Source organism: Vicugna pacos, chromosome 32, assembly GCF_048564905.1.
Source record: "Vicugna pacos chromosome 32, VicPac4, whole genome shotgun sequence".
NCBI lineage: Eukaryota > Metazoa > Chordata > Mammalia > Artiodactyla > Camelidae > Vicugna > Vicugna pacos.
This window is the reverse complement of record NC_133018.1, coordinates 5,908,588-5,931,031: the sequence shown is the minus strand read 5'-3', so window position 1 is coordinate 5,931,031 and position 22,444 is coordinate 5,908,588. Positions and strand designations below refer to the sequence as shown.

General features: G+C 49.8%; 1 protein-coding gene across 11 annotated transcripts in view; it reads right to left on the bottom strand.

The window, feature by feature from the left end:
- ASCC2 (activating signal cointegrator 1 complex subunit 2) overlaps positions 1-21,803 on the bottom strand; it is a 35,529-nt gene extending 13,726 nt beyond the window's left edge. Inside the window, exons 1-11 of one of the 11 annotated variants that reach the window (XM_072953247.1) lie at positions 21,646-21,802; positions 20,776-20,876; positions 19,623-19,660; positions 17,603-17,700; positions 11,951-12,109; positions 11,416-11,586; positions 10,278-10,407; positions 5,709-5,776; positions 4,660-4,770; positions 3,496-3,608; positions 258-332 (exon numbers count right to left, since the gene is read on the bottom strand). In XM_072953247.1, the coding sequence (XP_072809348.1) occupies positions 258-332; positions 3,496-3,608; positions 4,660-4,770; positions 5,709-5,776; positions 10,278-10,407; positions 11,416-11,586; positions 11,951-12,109; positions 17,603-17,700; positions 19,623-19,660; positions 20,776-20,819 (1,007 nt within the window). In that variant the 5' untranslated portion in view covers positions 20,820-20,876; positions 21,646-21,802. Of the gene's footprint in view, positions 1-257; positions 333-3,495; positions 3,609-4,659; positions 4,771-5,708; positions 5,777-10,277; positions 10,408-11,415; positions 11,587-11,950; positions 12,110-13,099; positions 13,238-17,602; positions 17,701-19,573; positions 19,594-19,622; positions 19,661-20,775; positions 20,877-21,645 lie in introns of those variants that run through there. The other 10 variants (XM_072953251.1, XM_072953250.1, XM_072953249.1 and 7 more) reach the window with 10 other exon arrangements.
- Between the last annotated feature and the right edge of the window lie 641 nt (positions 21,804-22,444).

Here is a 22,444-nt window from a genome sequence, read left to right as displayed (position 1 = left end):
GTTCCAGGGTCACTTCTCAGCTCATATAAAGGGTCAGGTCCCAGCAGGTTAATAAGAGCTTGGAGCGACAGCTGAGGGGGAAAGTCTTAGGTGCAGAGGCCAAGAGGCTGCTAGGTAGGGACACACCAGCCAAATCCACAAGGTCCTTAGTCCCACCCCCTTGACTTAGAGATGGGGACACTGCAGCCCAGGGAGGGCAGGGCCTGAGTGGGGCTTCTCCTCCCACAACAACACTCTCAGTTTTGTCCCCGCCTCACTTGCTATCTTCAAGCCTCCTCTTCTTAATTGCAGATTCCAGTTCAGGAATTGCGATTTCGTAAAAGGAAGCTAGCCTGTGGTGGCACACACGGGGAAAAGGCTGGATTAGTTCACAAACATCACCTTTCACTGGAGAATCAAAGCAAACTCAAGGGAGCGGGAAGGCCCACTTCTGGCTCTCAAGTTGTTGCCACAACAGTTTTCTCCCAGGACCACCCTGGCTCTTCCCGCTCGCCCCAGATGGTCCCACTGTGGTGGTCCCAGGAAGGGCCTCGTGGAAAGTGACCTGTAGCTACTTCCCCCGTCAGGTCGGAAATCAAGGTCCAAATGGGCTCATTCTAACAGAGCAGTGAAGGGCCACCCAGAACTCACTGAGGTTTGAAAAACAAACACAAGGTTACTTTTTTTTTTTCCCTCAAAAACTGCCAGCAGCTCCCTACTGCCTGTGATATCAAACTGTAACTCCTCTCTCTGGTACATCCATACCTGGCACAGCAGGGTCAACCTTGCTTCTCGCCTCAGCAACCTCACCACCACCCGCCTCAACTCAGATCTAAACTCTCCATCCTGGCCACACACTTTCTGATCACACTCACCCGTGTGATTACTCCTGCCCGGAACAAGAGGCACAGGGCTCAGAATACGCCGTTCTCACAACTTAAAATTCTACCTCTGAACAGCTGAAAATTCCCGAAGCCAGAAGTGCAGCTCCTGTGCCCAGGCCAGTGCTGGACGTGTAGCAGGGACTCTGTAAACATGTGTCTGTCGATTGGCTGGCTTCCGGCAACTTTTCCCTAGTGCGGTGCTGTACACAGCAGAGGGTAAGTAGGCCAAAAGACAGCATGGCCCCCGGAAGAAGACAGAGGGCAGTTTGGCTCCAACAGACTCAGGCGTTGCCAGGATACACTGCTGGCGGGAGGCTAAATGCAAACAACCCCTATGGAGGGTGATCTGGCGAGATCCATGAACATTTTAAATGCACACACCATCTGTTCCTGAATTTCTACTTCTAGGAATTTATTCCTCAGATATGCTTGTAAAGGTGCAAAATGATGTGTGTGCAAAGTTATTCTTTATGGCTTTTTTTCTTTTTTGTGATAGCAAACAACTGGAAAAAACTCAGATGTCTATCTCTGGGGTCTGGTATTCCACACAATGGAATTCTACCCAGCCAGACCAAAGACTGAAGGTGCTTTATGCTCAGATACACATTACATTTAGAGGTAAGATGCAAATAGTACACATAGCACTCATAAGATGCCAGTATTAAATACTAAAAAGAGGGCAGGAAATATATAGTATGCTTATGGGCACATATTTATATGCGAATCTCTTGGAAAATCCCCACAAAAAACAAACACAATGGTTGTGTGTGAGGAACAGAACTGGGGAAGTGGGAGAGGGAGGTTTTTCACTGTGTATTTTACACTCTTTGAGTTTTGAACCATGTGAATGTACTATTCGTTCATGAAATGAAAGGGCAGAAAGAGAGGAAGGCAGAGAGATTAGCTAAAGGGCTGTCTGGTGACCGTCACCCCTTGCCCAGAGCTCTGTGGGACGAGGTTGCTGCCTTTGCTCAGTGGGCGTTCCTGGCCTCCAGCACACTTGGAACAGGCTGGGCCAGCCCCAGGCTCTTTGTGGGTCAGAGGCAGTGTCACTTGCCAAAGGCAGGGTCACTTGCAGTCGAAAGTGTTTTCCTTTCTCCTTCCTCACCCTGAGACGGGTGGGGCTGCTCCCTGCTTCCACTGGTGCCTCGCAGGAAAGTCAGCTCTTCCAGAAATGACCCTCCCACCTCCAAAGATTCTTTCCAAAGCCATCTGTGCCACGTTTGGGGAGACGCTGTCATGTTATGGTGAGTGAAAACAAGCAGTCTTACGAAAGTCTAAGAACAGCACGATCTCTCGTAGACATCTGAATTTCCTACCTTGGGAGTTTCCCAAATTTCCTACAAGCCTGTGTCACATTTACTGGGAGAAAAGATACCTTTTAAAACATGTGACAGTTAGAGTCCCATCCTAACCCCTTTCTTCTGGGGAAAGTGTTGATCAACACTTTACATTCTCTGTGAGGCTGATCAACGCCCATGTCTGATTTTTATGAGCTGAGGAGAAGCAGAAGGACTTGGGGCACCAGCTGCCAGCTCTGGCACATGTCAGATAAATGTTTTGTTGAATGGGAGAGCAAATGACCGAATTGACAGAGGGCTGGGTGGACGGAGCTGGGCAGTTCCTGGAAGCTCCGGCGAACGGTGGGGAGAGACGCCTGGCAAGGGCAGTCAGAGGCCCCTGAGAACAGGCCAGCCCCCGCCGTTGCCAGGCAATGTGCCAGGTTACCAGCCCACGCCTGCGCATCCCTTTCTCACTGCACAAGGAACAGAGATGCCCATGGTGCTAAGTGGGCAAAGAAGGTCTCCCTCACTGCCCCTTATCCCCCTCTATTTCCTTCTTCATCGCAGCACAATCTTTCTATGCCTTTTTTGGATAATAGCCTCCAGGAGCTCCCCCTCCCCCGGCTACAGAATAAAGGCCCTACTCCCTGTCAGCATGGCATCAAACACAAATCTGACTTCCCTGGGGCCATCTCTTATTGTCACCTGCTCCTTATCCCACCGCCTGGTCTCCGCATGCCTACACCCGCCACTCATGTCACCCTCACTCCCTGATTCTCCCCAGAACACACTCTGGGCCTTGGCAGGCTTCACCCTGCCTGCCTGAATGCCCTTCCTGCCACGGCAACATTTCTCTGTCTGGATAGTTGCTGTTCATCCTTACGATCTCATTTAAAGGTCACCCTGAAACCTTCACTCTTATTTCATCAGACAGAATCTTGCTCCCTTGTCTGTGTTCGTAACATGCACAATGGCTGGCCCCATTACAGGCAGGTGCACATCTGCTCGCTCCCCTGCATGTGCTCTTCCCTGTACTGGGTGCTCGAGTCCTCAGCCCACTCCATGTCGTCTACCCCTCCCTGTGCCTGCCTGTGATGGAGGCTTTGAATCAAAATGGACAGAACTCAAACTGCCTGACTCTTGGTCGGTGTCTTTCTTCCTCCTCTACCCTGTTCTTAGCCCCAAATAGGGGCACCTCTCAAATGCAGGCTCCACCCCAGCAGGAGCTGAAATCTGTCTTTACTGCTTTGTCCCCAGGCTGGGAGAGGGCCTGGCACATTCTCAGCACCCAGCAAATATTTGCTGAATGAGGATATAAGCTACTTCAACAGCCAGAAGTACCGCTGTACCTGTAACAGAAGTCGTGTTTCTGGAAGGTCTGGCAAGCCAAAGGGAAGACATCCAGAAAGGCCCAGAGTGTGGTGCAGGTGTCACAAAGGTAGAGCACAATGTCCTTTAACTCCTGTTGCCAAAAGAAAACGTGTCATTCTCCTCCGCTCTGCGGAGGGTCTGAGACAAAGGAGGCAAAGTTGACAAAGCCTGGAGTCCCCAGGTGGACAGAAAGGTGGACACTGGAGGTCCCGGGCAAAGCCTGGCTGGTCCGTCTCCAGAAATACGATCTGGGCAGCTCAGCCTACACTTCGGGTCTTGCTACTGCAGCTCCAGAGGACGCATACGCTGGGGTGTCCAGGGTGGACCTCTGGCTCTGGGAGAATATGATTCTCTCTTCTGAGCTAAAGGAGAACCCACCCCTGAATCTGCAGACGGCGCCTGAGTTCCCGCACAGAATGGACATTCCAGTCAGGACAAGAATACCCAGCCCACACTTCTGATAGATTTTGAAGGGTGTATACAGAACAGGGAGCATTTTCTCTTTCCTGATTCTTATGATGACTCTAAAAAGGAGGCTGGGCAGCCACCGGGATCTCCCCTTTACAGATAAGGGAATTTATCTGTGGTTTGGAGGGGTAAAGGGCCTTGTTCCCACAGCACTAGGTGTGCCCTCCTGAAACACTTGTTTAATGGCTCTTTTCCCATGACATCGCAAGCTCTAGGAGCTGCCTTGTTCCTGCTCTATCCCAGGTGCTTAACACAGGGCCTGACATGTGTCCAGGCTCCTGAAATATTTCCCTCCCGCCTGTCCTCCCCATTAGACTCGAAGTTCCATGGGAGCAGGCACCCCATCTGCTTTTACTGGTGGCTTCACCCTCATGGCCCAGCCCAGGGCTCCTCAGTGCAAAGTGGCTGAATGGAGGAATGAATGGATGGATGGGGCTCAGTGAATAATGCAGCAGTGAACTTGTCTGGTTGAAGTAAGTGAAGATTACATCTCTGTCCTCTGACTTCTGGTCCCCAGTTCCTTCCCCTATTCCCTAAAAGCAGCTCCCAGAGAAAAATGAAGGCCCGCTGAAATGCCCTAACCCTAAGGGACCAAGGGACTGGGAGCAGGGGAAGAAGCTGCCGGGCCTTCTATGTACAGATAGAAGCTGGGTTGAATTGAAGGGCAACCTCACCAGGAGGGGCATGTCGCAGGGGGTCAGCCGGCCCCGCTCCTCCAGCTTCTGGGGTGTGGCACTGGCCCCGTCTCCTTGCAAACCACAGTGCTGGAGGATGTTGCTGAAGACCTGTGAAACACGAGAGGTTTTTTGCCCACATCCTGTCGAACCAGTAGTTGAGACCCCTGCCCTGTATCGAGGGACTGGTGATCCTGCCTCGGAATCTTGAGAATATATGCCAGCGTTCCTGGGACAACAGCTGAGACAAAGACCTTCTCAGAGAGTAGGGTCAGAGTGGAAAGTGTGTAGGAGGGTGATGGCAGCGCCCTTCTTACAAGATTGTGCTGAGGATTAAAGTGACTAAATGTATGGAAGGTCCCTGGAACCCTGCAGCTGTTACCTGACTGCATGGCGGCACCTGTGCATGGTAATGAATATTTAGGAGACACATTCAGCAACATGTAACATGTTTTTGGATCTCCTGGAAATGGTGATTTATGAAATAAAAGACAAATCAACAGTGAGGGGAGAACAGAGCCCATCTTAAAATCATGGAAGCAGTTAACTGATTGCACCATATTTAAGTAGTCTAGCATGCAAAATTCTAAAAGTTACCGTGAACAGTGGCCATCTCTTGGTGGTAGGATTATGGAGGAAGATTAATCTTCCTTTTCCTGGTTTTTTTTTTTTTTTGGTATTTGTCAAATTTTCTACAATGAACATTATTTTGTAAAACGATTTTATAAGACTCTAAAGCTCTGATCTGAGAAGCACAGGGGTATCCTTAGAGGCACATGGCTGTTGACAAATGATACAAGATGCATCCTAAGCTCTTTGCGTATTATGAGTGTGGACAACTCTCAGATTTCAGTCCTGTTCAGGAGGGGGAAGGACAAATTCCAAGGGGTGAGGTGAGAGGTAGGACGCAGAGATGGTCTGGAGGCAGGTCTAGAGGAGGATGGGGGTAAACATTTTTCTCGGGCTCCTCCAGGGAAGGTGAGGAACAGGAGGGAGAAGGGGCGTGTCTCCCAAGCTTGCCCTCCCCATTTAGGGCTGGGAGCTGGTACCTGAAGGATGGTGGGCATGGTTTCATCTAGGTCATTATAGTAACTTGGCTGCTGGATAAAGATGTTTCCTGAAAAGAGAAGAGAAAGGTAGGAATCAGGGAAGAGACAGTGGGGGTGGAGAGGACACATTACCAGTGGCTGCCAGCATGTTCTGTGACCTTTCTCCCCTTTCCGAAGCCCGCCTGGCTGGAGCAGTCCTGGCCCCTGGCCCTGCTGGCACAGAGCTTTGGCCAGCCTAGAAACTTCCCCTGAGGTTGAGGGGGGGGGGACCTCACTCGTACAATTTAACCTTTTAAGCACCTCTGCCCAGCGAATTACGTAAAAGACTCGCTCTGGTCAAACCAGCTCACCCTGCGGTCCCCCAGAGAATGATCACACTTGGGCACCGTGCTTTGTGTGACAGCACTGGCTTTGTCAGTGGGAGTCAGTCATCCAGGAAAATGAGGAGATGTGATCTCTTTGCTCAAGACACCTGGGTGCCACAGTCCAGAATTCTTGCCAGGCCATGCCTCCAATAATGTGCAGAGATCCTAGGGGGAAATTTCTCTAGAAACTCTCTTACCCTCCGCTTTTGAATCTACTGGCTGTAGTAATCCCTACCCCAAGGTGAGAGGCCTGCAAGGGCCCTGGAAACAGATTTGCCACACATTTGCAATTATTCGTATAAAATGAAGCCTCTCTCTGAGGGTCTACTATCTCCTCCAAGTGCTGCCGTGAGTGTGGAGCTTAGAGCATATGGTAACAGAAACCAAGTGTTCCGGCTGCCCAAATGGTGAGGGAGGGGAGGGAGGGAGGATCACAGCCAGCTGGGGGACAAGACGATGCAAAATGCCAATGCGCTTAAGAGGAGGCCTGGCTTCCGCATCCCACTACAATCCCAGCATCTCAGGCTGGTTGACTGTCAGGATGTTCTCAATTCTAGGCGTCCTCTGTCTTTGGGCAGGTCTGTCCTCGGTTGCCTTAATGATAACCCTGAGGCCCTCATCCCATCCTGGAGGATTTGAAAATGAATGAGATCAAAGGCCAGATGGGGCTGGGTGACTAAGCAAGTCGCTAGGTGGCTAGACTTTCTGGAAACACTTTCCCAGAGGCCGTTTCGTCCCTTGATTCCAGAAAGCTGTGTTTAACCAGCGTGAGCCTGCTCAGCGCTTCCCACCTCCAGATGGGTGCTGATCCCTAACCCTGTGAAAGTGCTCCCTGACCATCTGTGCCCACCTCCTGCTCCTGACAGGTGAGGAGTGGCTGAGCTGTCTCCCCACCAACCTTCGCTCTTCCTCATAAAACCCTCCTATTGATATCCTCAAGGTCAAGTTCAAACTCTTGACCATGGCATGACTGGCCCTATGAAATGTGGCCTCTGCAGGCATTTCTGGCCAACCTCTCCCCATTCCCCAAATTGAATTCCTCCCTCAAACCATTCTCAACCTCACGGAATGAGCCCTGAGGCCTGGAGTGACCTCCCAGAGCTAAGTCCACTAAAAGGCAGGTGCCACCTTCTCCAGGCAGAGCCCCCTGACCCAAGCATCAGGAGCAGGTCTCCTCCCATAATTCCCAGGGCCACACAGTGGTCCTCACCACACCCGGACCACCAGGAGCAGTGGAAGGCACTCTCTCTTAATCCTTCCAGTGCTTAAGCCTGAGTAACAGGGATGTTCTATAAACATCAAAATAGATCACATTTCACAGTCTACCCCTGGGGCCTTCGCAGTCCCTTTCTTCTTCTTTATCTGATTCCAGTGACAGTGAAGATCTGACTTTTGATCTCTTAAAGAAATAATTAAAAAGGTAGGGACAGCAATGGCATCCCTTGAAATGTTCCTTCTCAGACTGAGGCTGTTCAGAAACCCAAGGGGGATGGGAGCTATCGCCAAAGAGATCGGTGCTGTCCTCGACAGGGCCAAGGCCTCACTCCAGCTTTGGCAAAGCGGCTCCGAGGGAGTCTAATTGAAAGGCCCTGCTTTCACAATCACACCTGCTGGCTCACAACACCAGCCTTGAGGTTTAAAAAAAGCCAGAAGTGGGGGAAGGGCAAGGACTGGGCTTCTGCCCAAAGGACAGTTGGCCAGTTCCCTGCTCCCTGCTTCTCTCCTTTGTCAACCCTCTTCCAGCTGATCTGCTCTGCTCAAGAGCTTCTGTGGTAGAGATAGGGGAGGTTGCCCCTTGCTATGTCTTGTGTCTTCTATTCAAGGGTTGCAAAGAGCGGCTCTGCGTGTGTGTGTGTGTGTGTGTGTTTGTGGGTGTGTGTGTGTTTGTGCTGGAGGGTGTGAAGAAGGGGCCTAAAGACAGAAGAATGAAGGGGTTCCTGATACCTGATCCTGCCCTCTTTTCTGTTAACCATCCTCTGTGAGCCAAAGAAAGGGCTCTCCTTCACAAGCCAATTTACAGTTCTCAATCTGGGGACAAGGACATTCCAAAACACCTCAAAATCTATGAGGAAGTATTTTTTCGGGAGACAAGCTCTCATCTGATTCTCAAAGAAGCCAGTGACCCCAAAGACGAGGAACCCTGGCAGCAAGCAGAGCTTCGTCAGTCCACCCTTGCCTGTCTGAAACTGCAGCCAGATGCCACCTCCCCCAGATCTTGGGAGCCACCTACAGCCCACAGATCTAACGCTGACCTTGCCTCCGTCACAGCCCACTCCCTCAGCCTGCTCTCCAACACCCGTTTTGTCCAGAGTCGTTGACCTCTCCCTCCAGCTGACCTCACTAAGCCCTGCTTCACGCTGCCTCCTGGATGTCCTTTTCCACCCCAGCAGCCCACCCAAACTCTCACCTTGAATCCACACTGAAGCACTGGCCTCCTCCACGGCCTCCGGTCCCCCACTCCCCCCACCTCTGTGCTGCCAGATTAACCTTGATACCAGCTGGCTCCCTGCCCTGCTCCAGCTCCTAGAGGCTCCCACGGCCTCATCACAATAAGAGCTCACGCTTACCAAGTGCCTATAACATGCCAGGCACCACCTCATATTTAACCCCCACAACCATCGTATGAGGTGGGTCACTAGTCTTCCCTTTTATCAGATGAGAAAACTGAGGCTTCGAGTGGGGCTAACTGACCCAGTCAAAGTGATATACTCAGGAAGAGAGCTGGGGTGTAGATCAGGCAGTTCAGGTCTACAAGCCCTCCTTCTTTACCACCAGCAACATCGCTCGCTCCATGAGTGCCAAAGCCTGGAGTGGTGCCCGCCCGACCCAGCCCAGCTTCCTTCCCTGGCTCCGGCGCTGCCCTCCTGGAATGCTCTGCTCTAAACAAACCGGCCTGATAACTGTTTCTCTAACTGATCATGCGTGATTTTGCTCACTCACCCCATCCTCTCAGTCAACATGATAGTGTAACTGTCTCTGAGAAAATAAAAGAATTAACTGTTGATTGGGCAATGATTAGATGTGAATGAGAAATCAGAGGTTGTTCCGATAAAAAAGCTGGATGGGAAATTTCATATATATTATGCTCTGGTATGTTTTTAAAACAATACACAGAGAAAAGGCTAGAAGGAAATACTGCAAGTGACTGTCTCTGGGTGGAGGTATTTGGTCATTGCTTTCCTGTTTCTTTAAACTTACATTCATCCAAAATTTTCTAAATTAACAAAGTTTTCTAAATTAACAATGGAAGGAAACCATTTCAAGGGATAACTCAGCTTTGTAACTGGACGTTTGCAAGACTGTGTCCTACAATCTCATGGTGAAGAGGGCTGACGGGGGTGTCCAGGGTGAGCACCTCTCTGTGCCCGGCCCAAGGCCATGAGCTCTGATTCAAGGACGGATCCCCTAGGGGCGCTGTTTGCCCTCTAGCATCCCAACAAAGCTTCCGCCTCTGAGTGAACCCTCCGGCCCAAGGCCTCCCGACAGGATCCAACTGCTGATGTCTGTTCCCTTCACAACGTAAGAGCCCTCTCTGAACTCTGCCCCACCTGTTCTCAGCATCACTGCAGATCGTGACATTTCCGAGGCAGCCTCAGCATCCCTGAGGCAGGAAGTGGCAAAGGGCAAGAGCTTGAGAGTTGGGCCTAAGTGACACAAATCCCAGCTTGGCCACACAGTAGTCGTGGGCTCTCAGGCAAGTCCCTGACATCTTCACCTCAGTTTCCTTAACCGTCAATGGGGATGATGACGCCACTGCCATGGCAGGGCTGCTGCGATGACGCCACTGCCATGGCAGGGCTGCTGTGGGGCTCAGCTGAGATAACCCACAAGGAAGGCCCAGCGGCCTGCCGGGCCCCCAGTGGGCGCTCAGATAAAGGTGAGCTGTCGCTGGTGCTCTTACTCTCATTGCTGAAGCAAACTCCCCCATTCCTTCAGCTGTGTGACATGTTTGGACTCCAATACGAGGACTCCAAGATCCTGGGGGACCCTGTGATACCCACTCTGTCTCCACTCCCCCACCACCGCTTTGTCACTTCTTTCAGTCGACACAACTATCAGTTAAGTCATTTCCAAGCACCACCTGCTGTTGCTGTTGCTGCTCTGAACCCCCACCCCCACGCTCATCGGGGCACTGCCTTTGGGACCCCCCTTTGGCATGGGGGGGCCATCTCTATGCCTCCCCCCAGCCCCGGGCCCCACGTACCTATCATCTTCTGCAGCAGCGGGGAGTTGCCTTTGCCAAAGAGCACGCAGAGGTCCAGGATCTTTGGGATGTCAAACAGGAAGTTGTTGTAAAGGATTTCTCCAAAAGCAGACGGGGAGATGAAGTGTTCCTAAGGATACAGAAAGGATGAGAGACTTTCCAAAGATCTGCGCATTGTGAAGTAACAGCAAACTCACAAGAAACAACAATCGGGTCCACCAACAGGGGCCTGGCTGACAGACGAAGCTCTGTTCACACCGTGAACATATCTCAGCCTCCTGTGCTGACCCGGAGCAACGGTCACTCTTCATTTTACAGCAAAAAGAAGCAAAAGCACACTTTAAAATCATCAGCTGAGGATTCATTCTAAACTGTTTACGGGTAAATGATCATGATGTCTGGGACTGCTTTAAAACACTCCAAGGGAAAAAAAAAATCCTCAGGGAGAGAGAGAAAACAAGATTGGTAAAATGCTGATAACTGTTGAAGCCGGGTAACGGGTACATGGGATTCATTATACTTTCGTGTATATTTGAAAATGTCCATGCTAACAAGTTAGGAAAAAAAAAAAGCAAGAAACTATTTTTAAAAGAAATATGGACACAGATATGTGGGCACACACACATACACACACATGCACACACAGTATTGAAAAGAAAAAAGTTCCCTGAAGGAACACACAGCTTAACAGTGGTTATTCTGAGGGGAGGGCATTTTGTGGGTGACTTTCATTATCTACAAAATACCTCCGTAATGTTTGAGTTCCTTAGAGGCAGAATTATTATTTTTAAAATCGAGGGAGGAAAAGGTAAAGGTTTTTAAAAAGCACATACTAGTTCCTTTTAAAAATCATAAGCAATGTTTTCTCGCCCTGACGCACGAGGAAAGGCAGAGTCACACGTCACCTGGCCCAGGGCCCTCGGCTCCTGTTGATGGAAACACCGGGTGTAACGCGGGAGACCCGGGGACTGAGAGGATAAGGGAGGTGGCACAGATTTCTTCCCCAACAGTGGGAACAAAAGCAGAAGGGAGACAAAGAGGAAACTGGATACTTCCAGAGCCTTCCTTCCCAGGGGTGAGAGCCCGGCACAGAGGCGTCAGGTGTCACTGGCGACCTGTCATGGGATCAGGGGCTTACTTTGGATTCTTTGTGAGTGGACATGCGGAGGAAGGTGAGAAAAACACTTCGGTGCAGGCGCTTCTGCATGTCAACAACCTCCGGGGCCGGGGCCACCCACTCGTCGAACTTCCGGGGGACATAGCGCAGGTAGGAGTCCAGGCACTTCTGCAGGGTCTCGTCGAAGATGACCTAAGCCAGGCGACAGGGGAGAGGGGGATCGGTCACTGAGGCCCCAGGGCTCAAGGGTGGATGGTGCAGGGGCTCCCGGCCCATCAGCCCTGGCCTGGGGCAAACACTCCAACCCCAAGGGACCAAGGAGGTATGAATGAGCCGAGGGCTAAACACGAGTTTCTAACAATGACACGTTGGAAGGTGTTGTGTAAACGTCATTAAGATTGTGATACAAGACAGAGCAATCCAAACCACAATTTGCTGTTAAGGATCCAGTGTAAGAAGTAGAGAAAAGAGCATCTCCTGGGGGAGAAAAACAACAGCAACCAACCAACGGCATGTCATGTGCTTTGTCTTAGCATTAATTTTGATAGAATTTTACCTGGCACCAGAATTTATCGTGAGGCAAGGCCAGGAGCCAGTCGAGGTCATTGGCTACGAAGGTGGCGCGTTCCAGGTACTCCTCCACTAGGGCGGGAATGTTGTCTTTAGGGGGCGGTTTGTATAACACAAAATACCGGTCTGCCTTCTGCTCGGGGTGCTACGGATCCAAAAACCACGTGTTAACGTGGCAGAGGTTAGTCAGCGAGGGCCCATTTGCCAACCCACAGCAATGACAACACTTGGCTGTTCCAACCGGTGACCCTCCAAGGAGCTTTGAAGCATAAAGAACCAAGTGTCTCTAACAGAGGGGGCTTGGTTGCATCCAGGGAACACTAGGCGGGCATTAAAAACCATGATTTTTGGAGAATATTTAACGACACAGGGAAAGGTTGAGGGAAGAAAAATAGGACACAAACCTCTCTATTTAATATAACCAGCTTGGGGATTTAAAAAAAAAGTACACATATTTAACACAGTCACACACTAATACATGCTAAAAAAATATGCGTGGGGGGGGTGGGGGACAACACTCCAAAGCTAATAGCGGCCATCTCTAGTAGAAGGGATTATGACTTGAATGTCTTTTCCAATTTGAAAATAAATGCGCATCCGTGGGGAGGTTATAGCTCAAGTGGTAGAGCGCATGCTTAGCATGCATGAGGTCCTGGGTTCAATCCCCAGTACCTCCTCTAAGAATAAATCAATGAATAAACCTAAATACTTCCCCCCACCGAAAAAAATGAGCATGTATTATTTTTTAAATTATTTAAAAAATTATACAAGGGAGGCATGAGCATCTTGTCTTTCAAAAACTCACAAAAGTACAGAAAGGTGAGTCACCTAGGACCACACCACCCTCAGTCCCCATGTCAACCCAGAGGGCATCCTTCAGCATCCTCACGGAACTTTTCTAAGCACCGACATTAAAATGTACCCATATGAGGCATCTGTTTGGGCCTCTTTATATCTTTCTGACACAAACAGTATCATATTGTACATATCATTGTGCTGTCTCCTTTTTATAATCAGAAAAAAAAACCCTCGGTAATTTTTCTTTTTGGAAGATGCTAATCACGTAATTGCAGGTCTCGGCTTAGCATCCCAAGTTGTCTCTCCCAACCCTTACCTTGCCATGAACAACTCTTACTTTGTTCGTCATAAAGAAGAGAAGATGGGCTCAGTGTTCTCCTCTGACTACAGAAGAGCTGCTTTCTCTGGGGGAGGTGGTAGCGGGAAGAAGGCCGGGCTACGTCTCAGCTGTTATCAACCACAGTCCACCCACTTCCAGGGCTGTCAGTCCAGGGGGACAGGAAAAACACCACTGACTGATCAGTTTTCTTGAGAACCACCTATGCCTCCCGACTGCCTAACGCAGGTCTGCAAACTGTGGAGTCTTTGAGTCCCACACGATTCCTTGGGGAGCACCTATCGGGATCCCTCCCATTTAAATCAGAATTTATACCATCAGGCTCCAGGTCTAACTCTTAGGAAAAATGAATCCTGATGACTGAAACAAGTTCAAAACCTCTCTCTAATGCCTAACTTCATCTCCTTGGTTTCCAAGTTCCCCTCCTTCCTCCATCTGTTGACACCTCACCTCTTAGGTCACTTCTCAGGCCAGCCTACTCACCGCTCCTGACTCACCCAACACATACACACACACACACAGCCCTGAGACTCTACCTTCCTGCAATCTGACAAACAGTTACTGGCGCCCTGCTGTGCCAGGTGTGGGGACGCACATCCGAGGGCTGCCAGAGCCCATTCCCCAGGGGGAGGATGCACATCTCAGCCAACAAGTGAGCACAACGCAGACAGCTCAAACCTGGCAGAGTGACTGTGGGAGTGCACCAAGTGGTCAACTGCGCCAGCAGGACAAAGCTTCCCAGAGCAGGCAGCAACTGAGCTGGGCCTCGGAGGATGAGAAGGATTTTTAGATGGAAGACACAGTATTTTCATGGAGGCCATTAAAAAAAAAGGGCACAGAGTGCACCGGGCAGTGGGAGATGGATTTGGAGGGCGAGATGCTGGTATGATGATAATAAAAGCCACCACTTGCTGAGGACCTGCCCCATGTTGGCTGCTGAGCAGGCATGTCCCACAGCCAATTTCTTTTTTCTCTACAACTATTTCAAAGGGAGATCGTATTCTCCCCACTCGACAGAGGAGGAAACCAAGACTCAGTCAGATTCAGGAACTCTGCCAAGGTCACAGAGCTAAGGAGGCAACTGAGGCAGGATTTAAACCAAAGCTTACCCTGCGGACCTTCTAAATGACCTGCAGTACCACGTGCCACCCTGGTCTCACTGCTCGTCCTTCTGACCCCAGCTCCAACCTCACCTCCTCCAGGAAGCCTCCCAACTCCCACCCTGACTAGGCTAGGGGTTCACCAGTGTTTCTACCAACTGTAGCACTTGCTAAATTGCATCAGAAGTGCTTTCAGATGTGTAGTTGCTGTGGGCAGGGAGAGAGGACGGGAGAGACTATGGAGGGGCACAAGGACACCTTGGGGAGTGGCAGAGATGTCTGTTATTTTGATTATGGTGATGGTTTCCTGGGTGTATACAGGTGTCAAAACCAATCAAACTGTATACTTTAAATATGTGTAGTTTATTGTCCTTCAATGATACCCCAATAAAGTTATATAAAAGGGAGGGCCTGCCTTCTCTGTTTCCGCCACTACCCTGTGGGTCTCTGCAGGGAGTCTGAGCCTTGCTCGCCACAGCATTTCCAGTCCGGAGAACAGTGCTTGGCATCGAGCAGACCCTCTGGATACATTTACTGGTTGAACAAAGGAACGAACAGAGGCAATGAAGGACTAGAACCTGCCCAGGTTTTTGAAGGACTTGAATGCCACATTCGAGATTGGGGACGTTGTTCTGTAGGCAGTGGGGATCGTGGAAGGTTCCAGGGCAAAGAGCAGTAGGCTCCAGTGGCATCTTCCACCCTTCAAGTCTGGCGTAGGTCCAACTTGCTCCAAGAAGCTTTCTGAACATTCTCTGCCCATCAAACTTCTGTTCTGTTTATCTCGATGAGAAACTATTTTGTACTGTTCTCCAAATGCTCCACTTCAACGAGCCTTGTCTTTCTCAGGAGCTCATTCACCCATTTTGGCCCCAGACTTGATTTCTTTTGGCTTCTCAATAGCAAGTTTGTATGTCTGCACGGTAACTAGCCAATAAATATCAGCTTCAGCTGTCCCTCTGCAAAGGCAGCATGATGGCTGTCCCTTTGCTAGAGATCTTCTCCCAAATTGGGGCTAAAGAGACAAATACAGGGTGGGTGCATATCTCAGGACAATCTTTCAGGAGCTTCCAGGGATCTGCAGCCCGGGCGACAAGACAGCTCCTCAGCTGGACAGCTGCCATCCTCAGCTCGTCTCTCTCCCTGCCCTCCATCCCATTCTTAATGCCGCTGTCACTGTCATAGCCACCATCACCATCTTTACTGAGTGCTCACTATGTTCTAGCCACAGTGCTAAATTCACACACATCTCATTTAATCCTCACAACCACCCCACAACACTAATTCTTGTTACCCTTTTTGGATCCTGAGGCTTAGAGAGGTTAAGTAACTTGCCCAAAGTGACATGGTCAAGAATGTGTGAGATTAAACACAAAGCCGAGCTCCTTAGCTCTGTGATACCACTTCCACCCCCAGTGACCAGAGGTTGGTGTAGGAGTCAGGCTCTCAGGACTCCAGGACATGATACTCAGGTCCTCCTGCCAGGTCCACCCTTCTCCCACTGCCCTGCCTGGCCAGTGCTTCTTCACCCTTCAATTCCCAGTTCAGGATCCCTCTCCTACACGAAGGCTTCCCGGGTGGCATGTGCCCCCCGCTCCTCAAGACCTCCCTGTGCTCACATACCTCGTTGGTCTGGACAGCAGCCTGGGCCCTCAGCTCACATGGCAGCTGGGACTTCCCTCCATCACAATCCTGACCACACTGCAGAGATTCTACCAGTTTGCTTCTCTCTCGGCCCATGGGACCCTCAAGGGCAAGAACCACGTCTTTCCTCTTTGTGGCTCTAGTGTCTGTCACAAAGCCAGGCTGGGGTGCTTGACTTGTTTACTGAATGTCTCCAGAGAGCCTGCTATGTACCTGGCACTGGAAAACCAGAGTGAAGGGAAGGGACCAGGTCCCTGCTCCCACAGAGCCCACAGCCTGGCAGCCCAGGTGTCTAGCACACAGGGAAAGGGCTGAGGTGGGAAATCAGACTCAAGGAACCAGTCTCCACCAGCACCACCCAAAAGGACTTCTGCAGAGATGGAACTGCTCCACACCTGGCTCGTGCTGGCCAATACAGTAGGCTCTCACTGTATGGGGCTATTTTAATTTAAATCAACTAAATTAAAAGTCCAGTTCCTCGATTGAAATATCCACAATTCCAAGAGTTCAATCACTATCTGTGGTGAACGGCTAATGTATTAGACAGAACAGTTCTTGATTTTCTGATAAATATCCTCCTTATATAAAAAGGTTATGAACACAAGGATATATTGTGTTCACAACACAGGGAATAGAGCCAACATCTTATAATAGCTAAAGATGGAATGTAACCTCTTAAATTGTGAATCACTATGTTATACATCTGAAACATACAACATTGGACATCACCTATACCTCAATTAAAAAAAAAACTATGAAAAAGGAACAGGAGGCTTCACAGCAGAAAGGTTAAGGGCACAGACTCTTGGGGCAGCCTGGCTGGGTTCCCATCCTGGCTCCCCTAATTGTCTAGCTTTGTGACCTTGAACTCTTAGTTTCCTCATCTGTAAAATGGGGACCACCAAAATGCCTACTCACAGGGCTGCAGTGCAGCTTAAATGAGATAATCAGGTAAAGGGTTTAGAAAGGTCTGGCCCAGAGCGAGTGCTCTGTAAATATTAAGTACTATTATTAGAGGGTGGTTACAAAGTAATAGGAAGCCATCCAGAAAGCAGGAAATAAAACATCAAGCTCTTGTCTCCCACGAATTTACTCAAGCCCCTAGAAAAGACTTCCTCCCACCTTGTTTAGTTAAGCTCATATTGTTGGGAAAACAGGAAGGGGTAAAGGGGACTCCAGGCCCCGCGTCTGTCTCCTTTAGCAGCCTGGCACCTCTCTGTGCCTCTAATCTCTCCAAGGCTAGTAACTGGCACGCTCATGGCCTCCTTCATTTTCAGTCTCACGAGCCCTGCCGAGTCTGTCTGTGGTGCTTCTTGGCTGGTTGAGAGAAAAGACAGCCTTACCTCTCAAGTGAGTGTTCCCGCTGAAGCGGATAGCAGCTGAGAGAGCTCTGAAAAAGGCCCATCTGAAACCTGAACACCTCCCAAAGGGTCCAATCCCCAGACCCAGCTTTGGGCTGGATCCAAGGCCAGGCCAGCTCTGGCTGAGTCAGAACTGCCATCAGACTTTGATTCAAAATGAAATGCCCTGTACGGAAGGTGTGGGGCGGTGGCATGGAAAATCCTACTCAAATTCAAGCTGCTGCTTGGAAAGGAAACTTCTACACCCCTCCTGGGAGCACCTGGTTGTACCCCAGCTACCGAATTACAGACTGTGGCCCTCGGGTCATTCCTAGAACAGATGAAGAAGGAATTTACTTTTTTTCTTCTGAAATTGCAAGAATGATAATATCAGGCTGCACGGCCTCAAGGCACTGGCTCACCAGCGCTGGTGAAGTCCTCAGCTTCCCTGTCTTCAGGTCCTTGTGGGTGATCTGGAGTTGGTCCAGGGGCAGAGCGGGCATTGTGCTGCGTGGCCCTCCTGAAAGGAAGAGGGATGGGAAGAAGAGGGCAGACACTGATGCCCCAGGGGTCTGCTCTGGGGCTGATCGCAGAGCCAGAGAGAGGCTTCAACCTCTGGCCTCAGGGCGGTTCCCAATGCTGGCCTCAAAGGCCTGGTTCAACCACCTACTAATCTAGACCAAAGTGATTTTTTTTTTGCCTAAAGCAGTAGTTCTCAGCTGAGGAGGAAAATACTCCCAGGTATGCACCCAATTTGAGAAGTGCTGGTTAAAAGCACCTAGATTATCTTTATTACAGCTCCGGTGCCCTGCCCTCCTTGGCCTGTGAGCTCTGTGAAGACTGCCTGAGCTCTCCTTCTTTCTACCTTTCCTGTGACCAGCACAGAGTCAAATCAAATAACCGATGAACCACTGATATGAGGACACTTTTCTTACAACTCTAAGCAGATTTTAAGTTTTTTGGGGATTGGAGTCCTGGGTCTTTCCTCACCTGCAGAGGGTGTTACGACTGTACCACTCTCCAGGCTTCAAGGAAGAAGGACATGGATAGACAGAAAGACCAGGAAGAACAACAGAATTCATGGAAACATGCCAGAGTGAGCATCTTTCTAGAGAAGCCCAAACTGGACTCAGAGTCAGTGAGTTGCAGACCCCATGTCTCCTGTCTTCCCATCTAGCACTCTTTCCTCAGTACCACTTGGCCTGACCCACAGGAGGGACATGCATATGATGCAGTTGAATCATGGAATACAAGTGACTTAGGCCCCTGAAGACAAGCCGTAAAAGGCCAGCACAGCTTCAGTGACCACATGAAGACACATCAAGGCTAGGATGAGGAAACCATCACTTCCGGAGCCCTCACAGAGCCCACATCTCAGATATCAGGCCAGGCCCTGGTGTTATGAAGACAGACTGTTAAGGCGGGTTCTCTGCCCTGGGGGGCTGGGGGGGCTTCTGATCCAATAATAATAATGACAATAGCAGCATCAGGAAACTGCTTCTCAGGGGCCAGTACACTTCTAAGTGCTTTTCTCAGCATTAACTTGCTTTACACACGTTAATATATTAATGTATTAATGCTCATAACAACTCTAAGGTTGGTCCTGTTATTACCCTCATTTTATCAATGAGGAAACAGATGCTTGGAGAAGATAAGAAACTTGCCCGAGGTCTCCCCATTAGTGGTTGGTGAAGCAGGCTGGCTCTTAACCATTCGCTGTACTGACTCTAGTGCAGTTGAGCCCGTGGGGAGGGTGGCTGTCAAAAAAGCATTTCTAGAGGAGAACCTAAAGGATCAGGAGAGCCAGAGTTGAGTCTTGATAGTGGACAATGGGAGGGAAAAAGGGTGCCCCAGGCAGAAGAAACAGCAGGAGCAAAGGTAAGGAGGTGGGAAGCAGCTTCGTATACAAGGAACCTTGGGTCAGGGGCTACTTTAAAGGCTGTGAAGATATCCACCTTCACCCAGGATGTAAAGAGAGGATCAGTCTGTCTAGTCCTCAAGGCCTGTTCCAAGGTCAGACCTGCACAGGAGGTAGTCTGAAAAAAAATCACGGGGCAAAGTAATGAAAGGGCCTTGGAGTAAGTTTTCATCTTTTATCTTTGCAAAAAGTAGATAATACCATCTGTTGCCTGCACATTATTTCTAATCAAGTTACTGTCTTACCAGCTTCTCACAACAACACAGTTAAGGACGAGAAGGCTTATTATGCTCAGATGTCCAAAGAGGGACCCTGATTTGCTCAAGGCAAATGTATGAGTGGCCAAGTTGAAACTGAAGCCCAGCTCTCATGCCTTGGCACCTAGATCTCTTGGGCTGAACAAGCTAAAAATACTTCTTTCCTAATCCCCCAGGGATCTGGGGGAGGTAGCTGGAAACATCAGTGGTCGGCTCACCAGCGCAGACATCTAAATGACTCACAGGCCCAGTCCTTTCCATGCTCACCTTCCAGAGACGGCAGTGGCAGAGTCCAGTGTGGGGACCTAGGGTAGGGAAAGAGTCATAAGGAGGAGACGTCTCTCCATCCGTATGATTTTAGGCTCCAGAGTCCAGGCCTCAACAGGTAGAGTCAGCACTTGCTTTCAGAAGAAATCCACTCGTCCAAGCCAGTGCCTGTCAGGACAGTTCAGACCCAGGCTGGTGTGGTCGTTGAAAGAGAAGTTTATAGTTCTACAGTTTGGGTTCAAATCTTGGCTCCACATTTCCCTACCCATGTTGAGACCCTGAGACAGTTCCTTAACTTCTCTAAGCCTTGACTGCCTCATCTGTAAAATCGGGATAATGACAGTACATCATCCCTCAGGACTGACGTGAGAAGTAACCAGTGCTAAGTGTTCAACACAGTACTTGGCATGTACTAAGCACTCGGTAAAGTTGACTTCATGCTATTATTCAAGTCCCAACCATAGGCAGAGCACTTCCTCAATTTCTAAGCAAACACTAACTGAATACATCCTAGGTCCCAGGCATGTAAATGACTATCATTTGGTGTAGTTAGACTTGTAACTGGAAATTTCCAAAACAAGCACAGCAGAGAAAGGGAGGATGTCACAGAAAAGGTGACCTATAATCTGGCTGTAGAAGGACAGGATGAAAAGATGGCAAGGAAGGGTATTCCAAGCAAAGAGCAAGCATGAGGAAAAGCTCAGAGCCCGTGGCCTTGAAGAAGAGGGAGACACTTGGTATGGAAAACACAAGGTCAGGGAAGTGGTGACAGAAGTGGAGAGACAAGGTTGGATAGGAAAGATGGAGCCATTTTAAAAAGAGCCTTGAATGCTATGCTGAAGATTTTAGCATCTCATCTGAAGGCAGTGAGTGGTCATTTAAGTAGAGGAGAGATATGATCAGAGAGAGAAGATAATAACCTGGTGGCAGGAGAGGCCTCTTATGAAACACTGGAGAGCAATAACTATGTTAATTCTCTAGCTCATTCAGTCAAAGATTTTTTGAGTACCTACTATGTGCCAGGCACTGAAGCCTGGAGAATACTAAGTTGGGCAAATAACAGATCTGATTCTGGACCTTCATAGAGCTTATAGTCTTCACGGTTAAAACAGATATGAACCAAATAGCCATACAAACAAGTAAAAGTCAATACCGTGAGTATGCTATGCAGGTAGGTCCATGGAGGTATGACAGCATTTAACAGGGACAACTGACTTGATGGAGAGAGGATGTCAAGAAGATTTGAGTTTTCATCTAAAGTATGAGTAGAAAAAAAAAACTAGGCAAAGACTGGACTCTAAGTTCCAAAAGGATAATGACAATGATCATGATGGTATCTGTGCCCCACCCTCTGCACTGTATCCCTAGTGCCAAGCAGGGCAGCAGAAGCCAAAAGTTAAGGAAGGGCTTTCTTTAGAAGGGGAGCTTGGAGCAGCCACCAATCACAATAAGGCCTGGGAGCATCCCCAGGGCTACTGCTGCCTCAGTTTCTCTGACTGTCTTCACCCCTTCTAGTCTCAATATTACACTCCTCAGAGACCTTTCCAGACAACCCTCTCTAAAATATTCACTCCCTCGGCTACTGTCATCTTTAACTACCTAGTGCATTTATTTGTCGGCTCTCTGTCTCCGCCCACTAGACTGTATGCTCCAGGAGGCCGAAAGCCTTGTCTGACTCCGTCTGTTTGGATCCTCAGTGCCAAGATCTGTGCCTGGCACGTAGGAGGCGCTAGGCAGATTTGTTGAATGAATGAATGAACCCTGAGTAAACTGAAGCTCGGGGTGAGGGTGGGAGGATCGTGATTCATCCAAGGTCACTCTGGGGCAGAGCCCCCAACCCGAGACTTTCGGCTCCAGAGGCCTGGCCTGGGGGAGGGGAGTTGGGGGCGATTCATGGCCCCTGGGGCAGCGTAAGCCTTGGCCCTGTCATGGAGATCGGGAGGCCCGAGGTCGCGTAAGGCATGGCCACTGCCCCTCTCAGGCCCGATGCCCCACATCCGGAAGGGCCCAGCCACGCACTCACCTCGGCGGCTCCACCGCCGGCGCTGTGCCGCCGCCGCCGCCGTTCACGGTGACAGCTCCCGGAGCGCCGGCACTTCCGGGGTCAAACGGCGATTCCGCAGGCGCAGACAGGAAGCCTCGTCCTGTCCCGCACCCGGAACCAACCGCCGCCGGGAAGCCGAGGCTGGAGCCACGCCCCCAGACTAACTCTCTGCCCCCACCAGGAAATGGCCAGGCTGTAGCCACGCCCACTGTCCACGCCGATCTCTCTTCTGGCTCCAGCAGAGAGGACGAAAGGTGGGCGGAGAGCAGGTATGGTTCCACCTCTTGGAAAAACCAACTATGGTACTGGGTTCTTAGGATCCCAGGCTTGCACCTCCTTCCTTAACCTTCTCAGTCGTCGTTGTTCAAATTTAATCCAGATAGTTTTAACAAATCAAAAGTGTAAAGGGGGAGGGTATAGTTAAAGTGGTAGAGCGTATGCTTAGCATGCACGAGGTCCTGGATTCAATCCCCAGTACTCCCTCTAAACATAAACAAACAAACAAACAAACCTAATTACCCCCAACAATAAAAAATAAATAAATACATTTTTAAAAGTGTAAATATGTTGAGCCAAAGAACGCAAAGTAGTACAAACTGCAGTTTTGTTTATTGGAAGTTCTAGGACTGACAAAACTAATGAGAGGCCATGGAGTTAGGATGGTGGTTACCTCTGAGGCTGGTGATTGGGGAGTCATCAAACTGCGCATCTGTGAGTTGTGTATTTTTTTGTATGTATGCAATACAAAAGGATTTTTTTTTAATCAGGAAGACTGTTT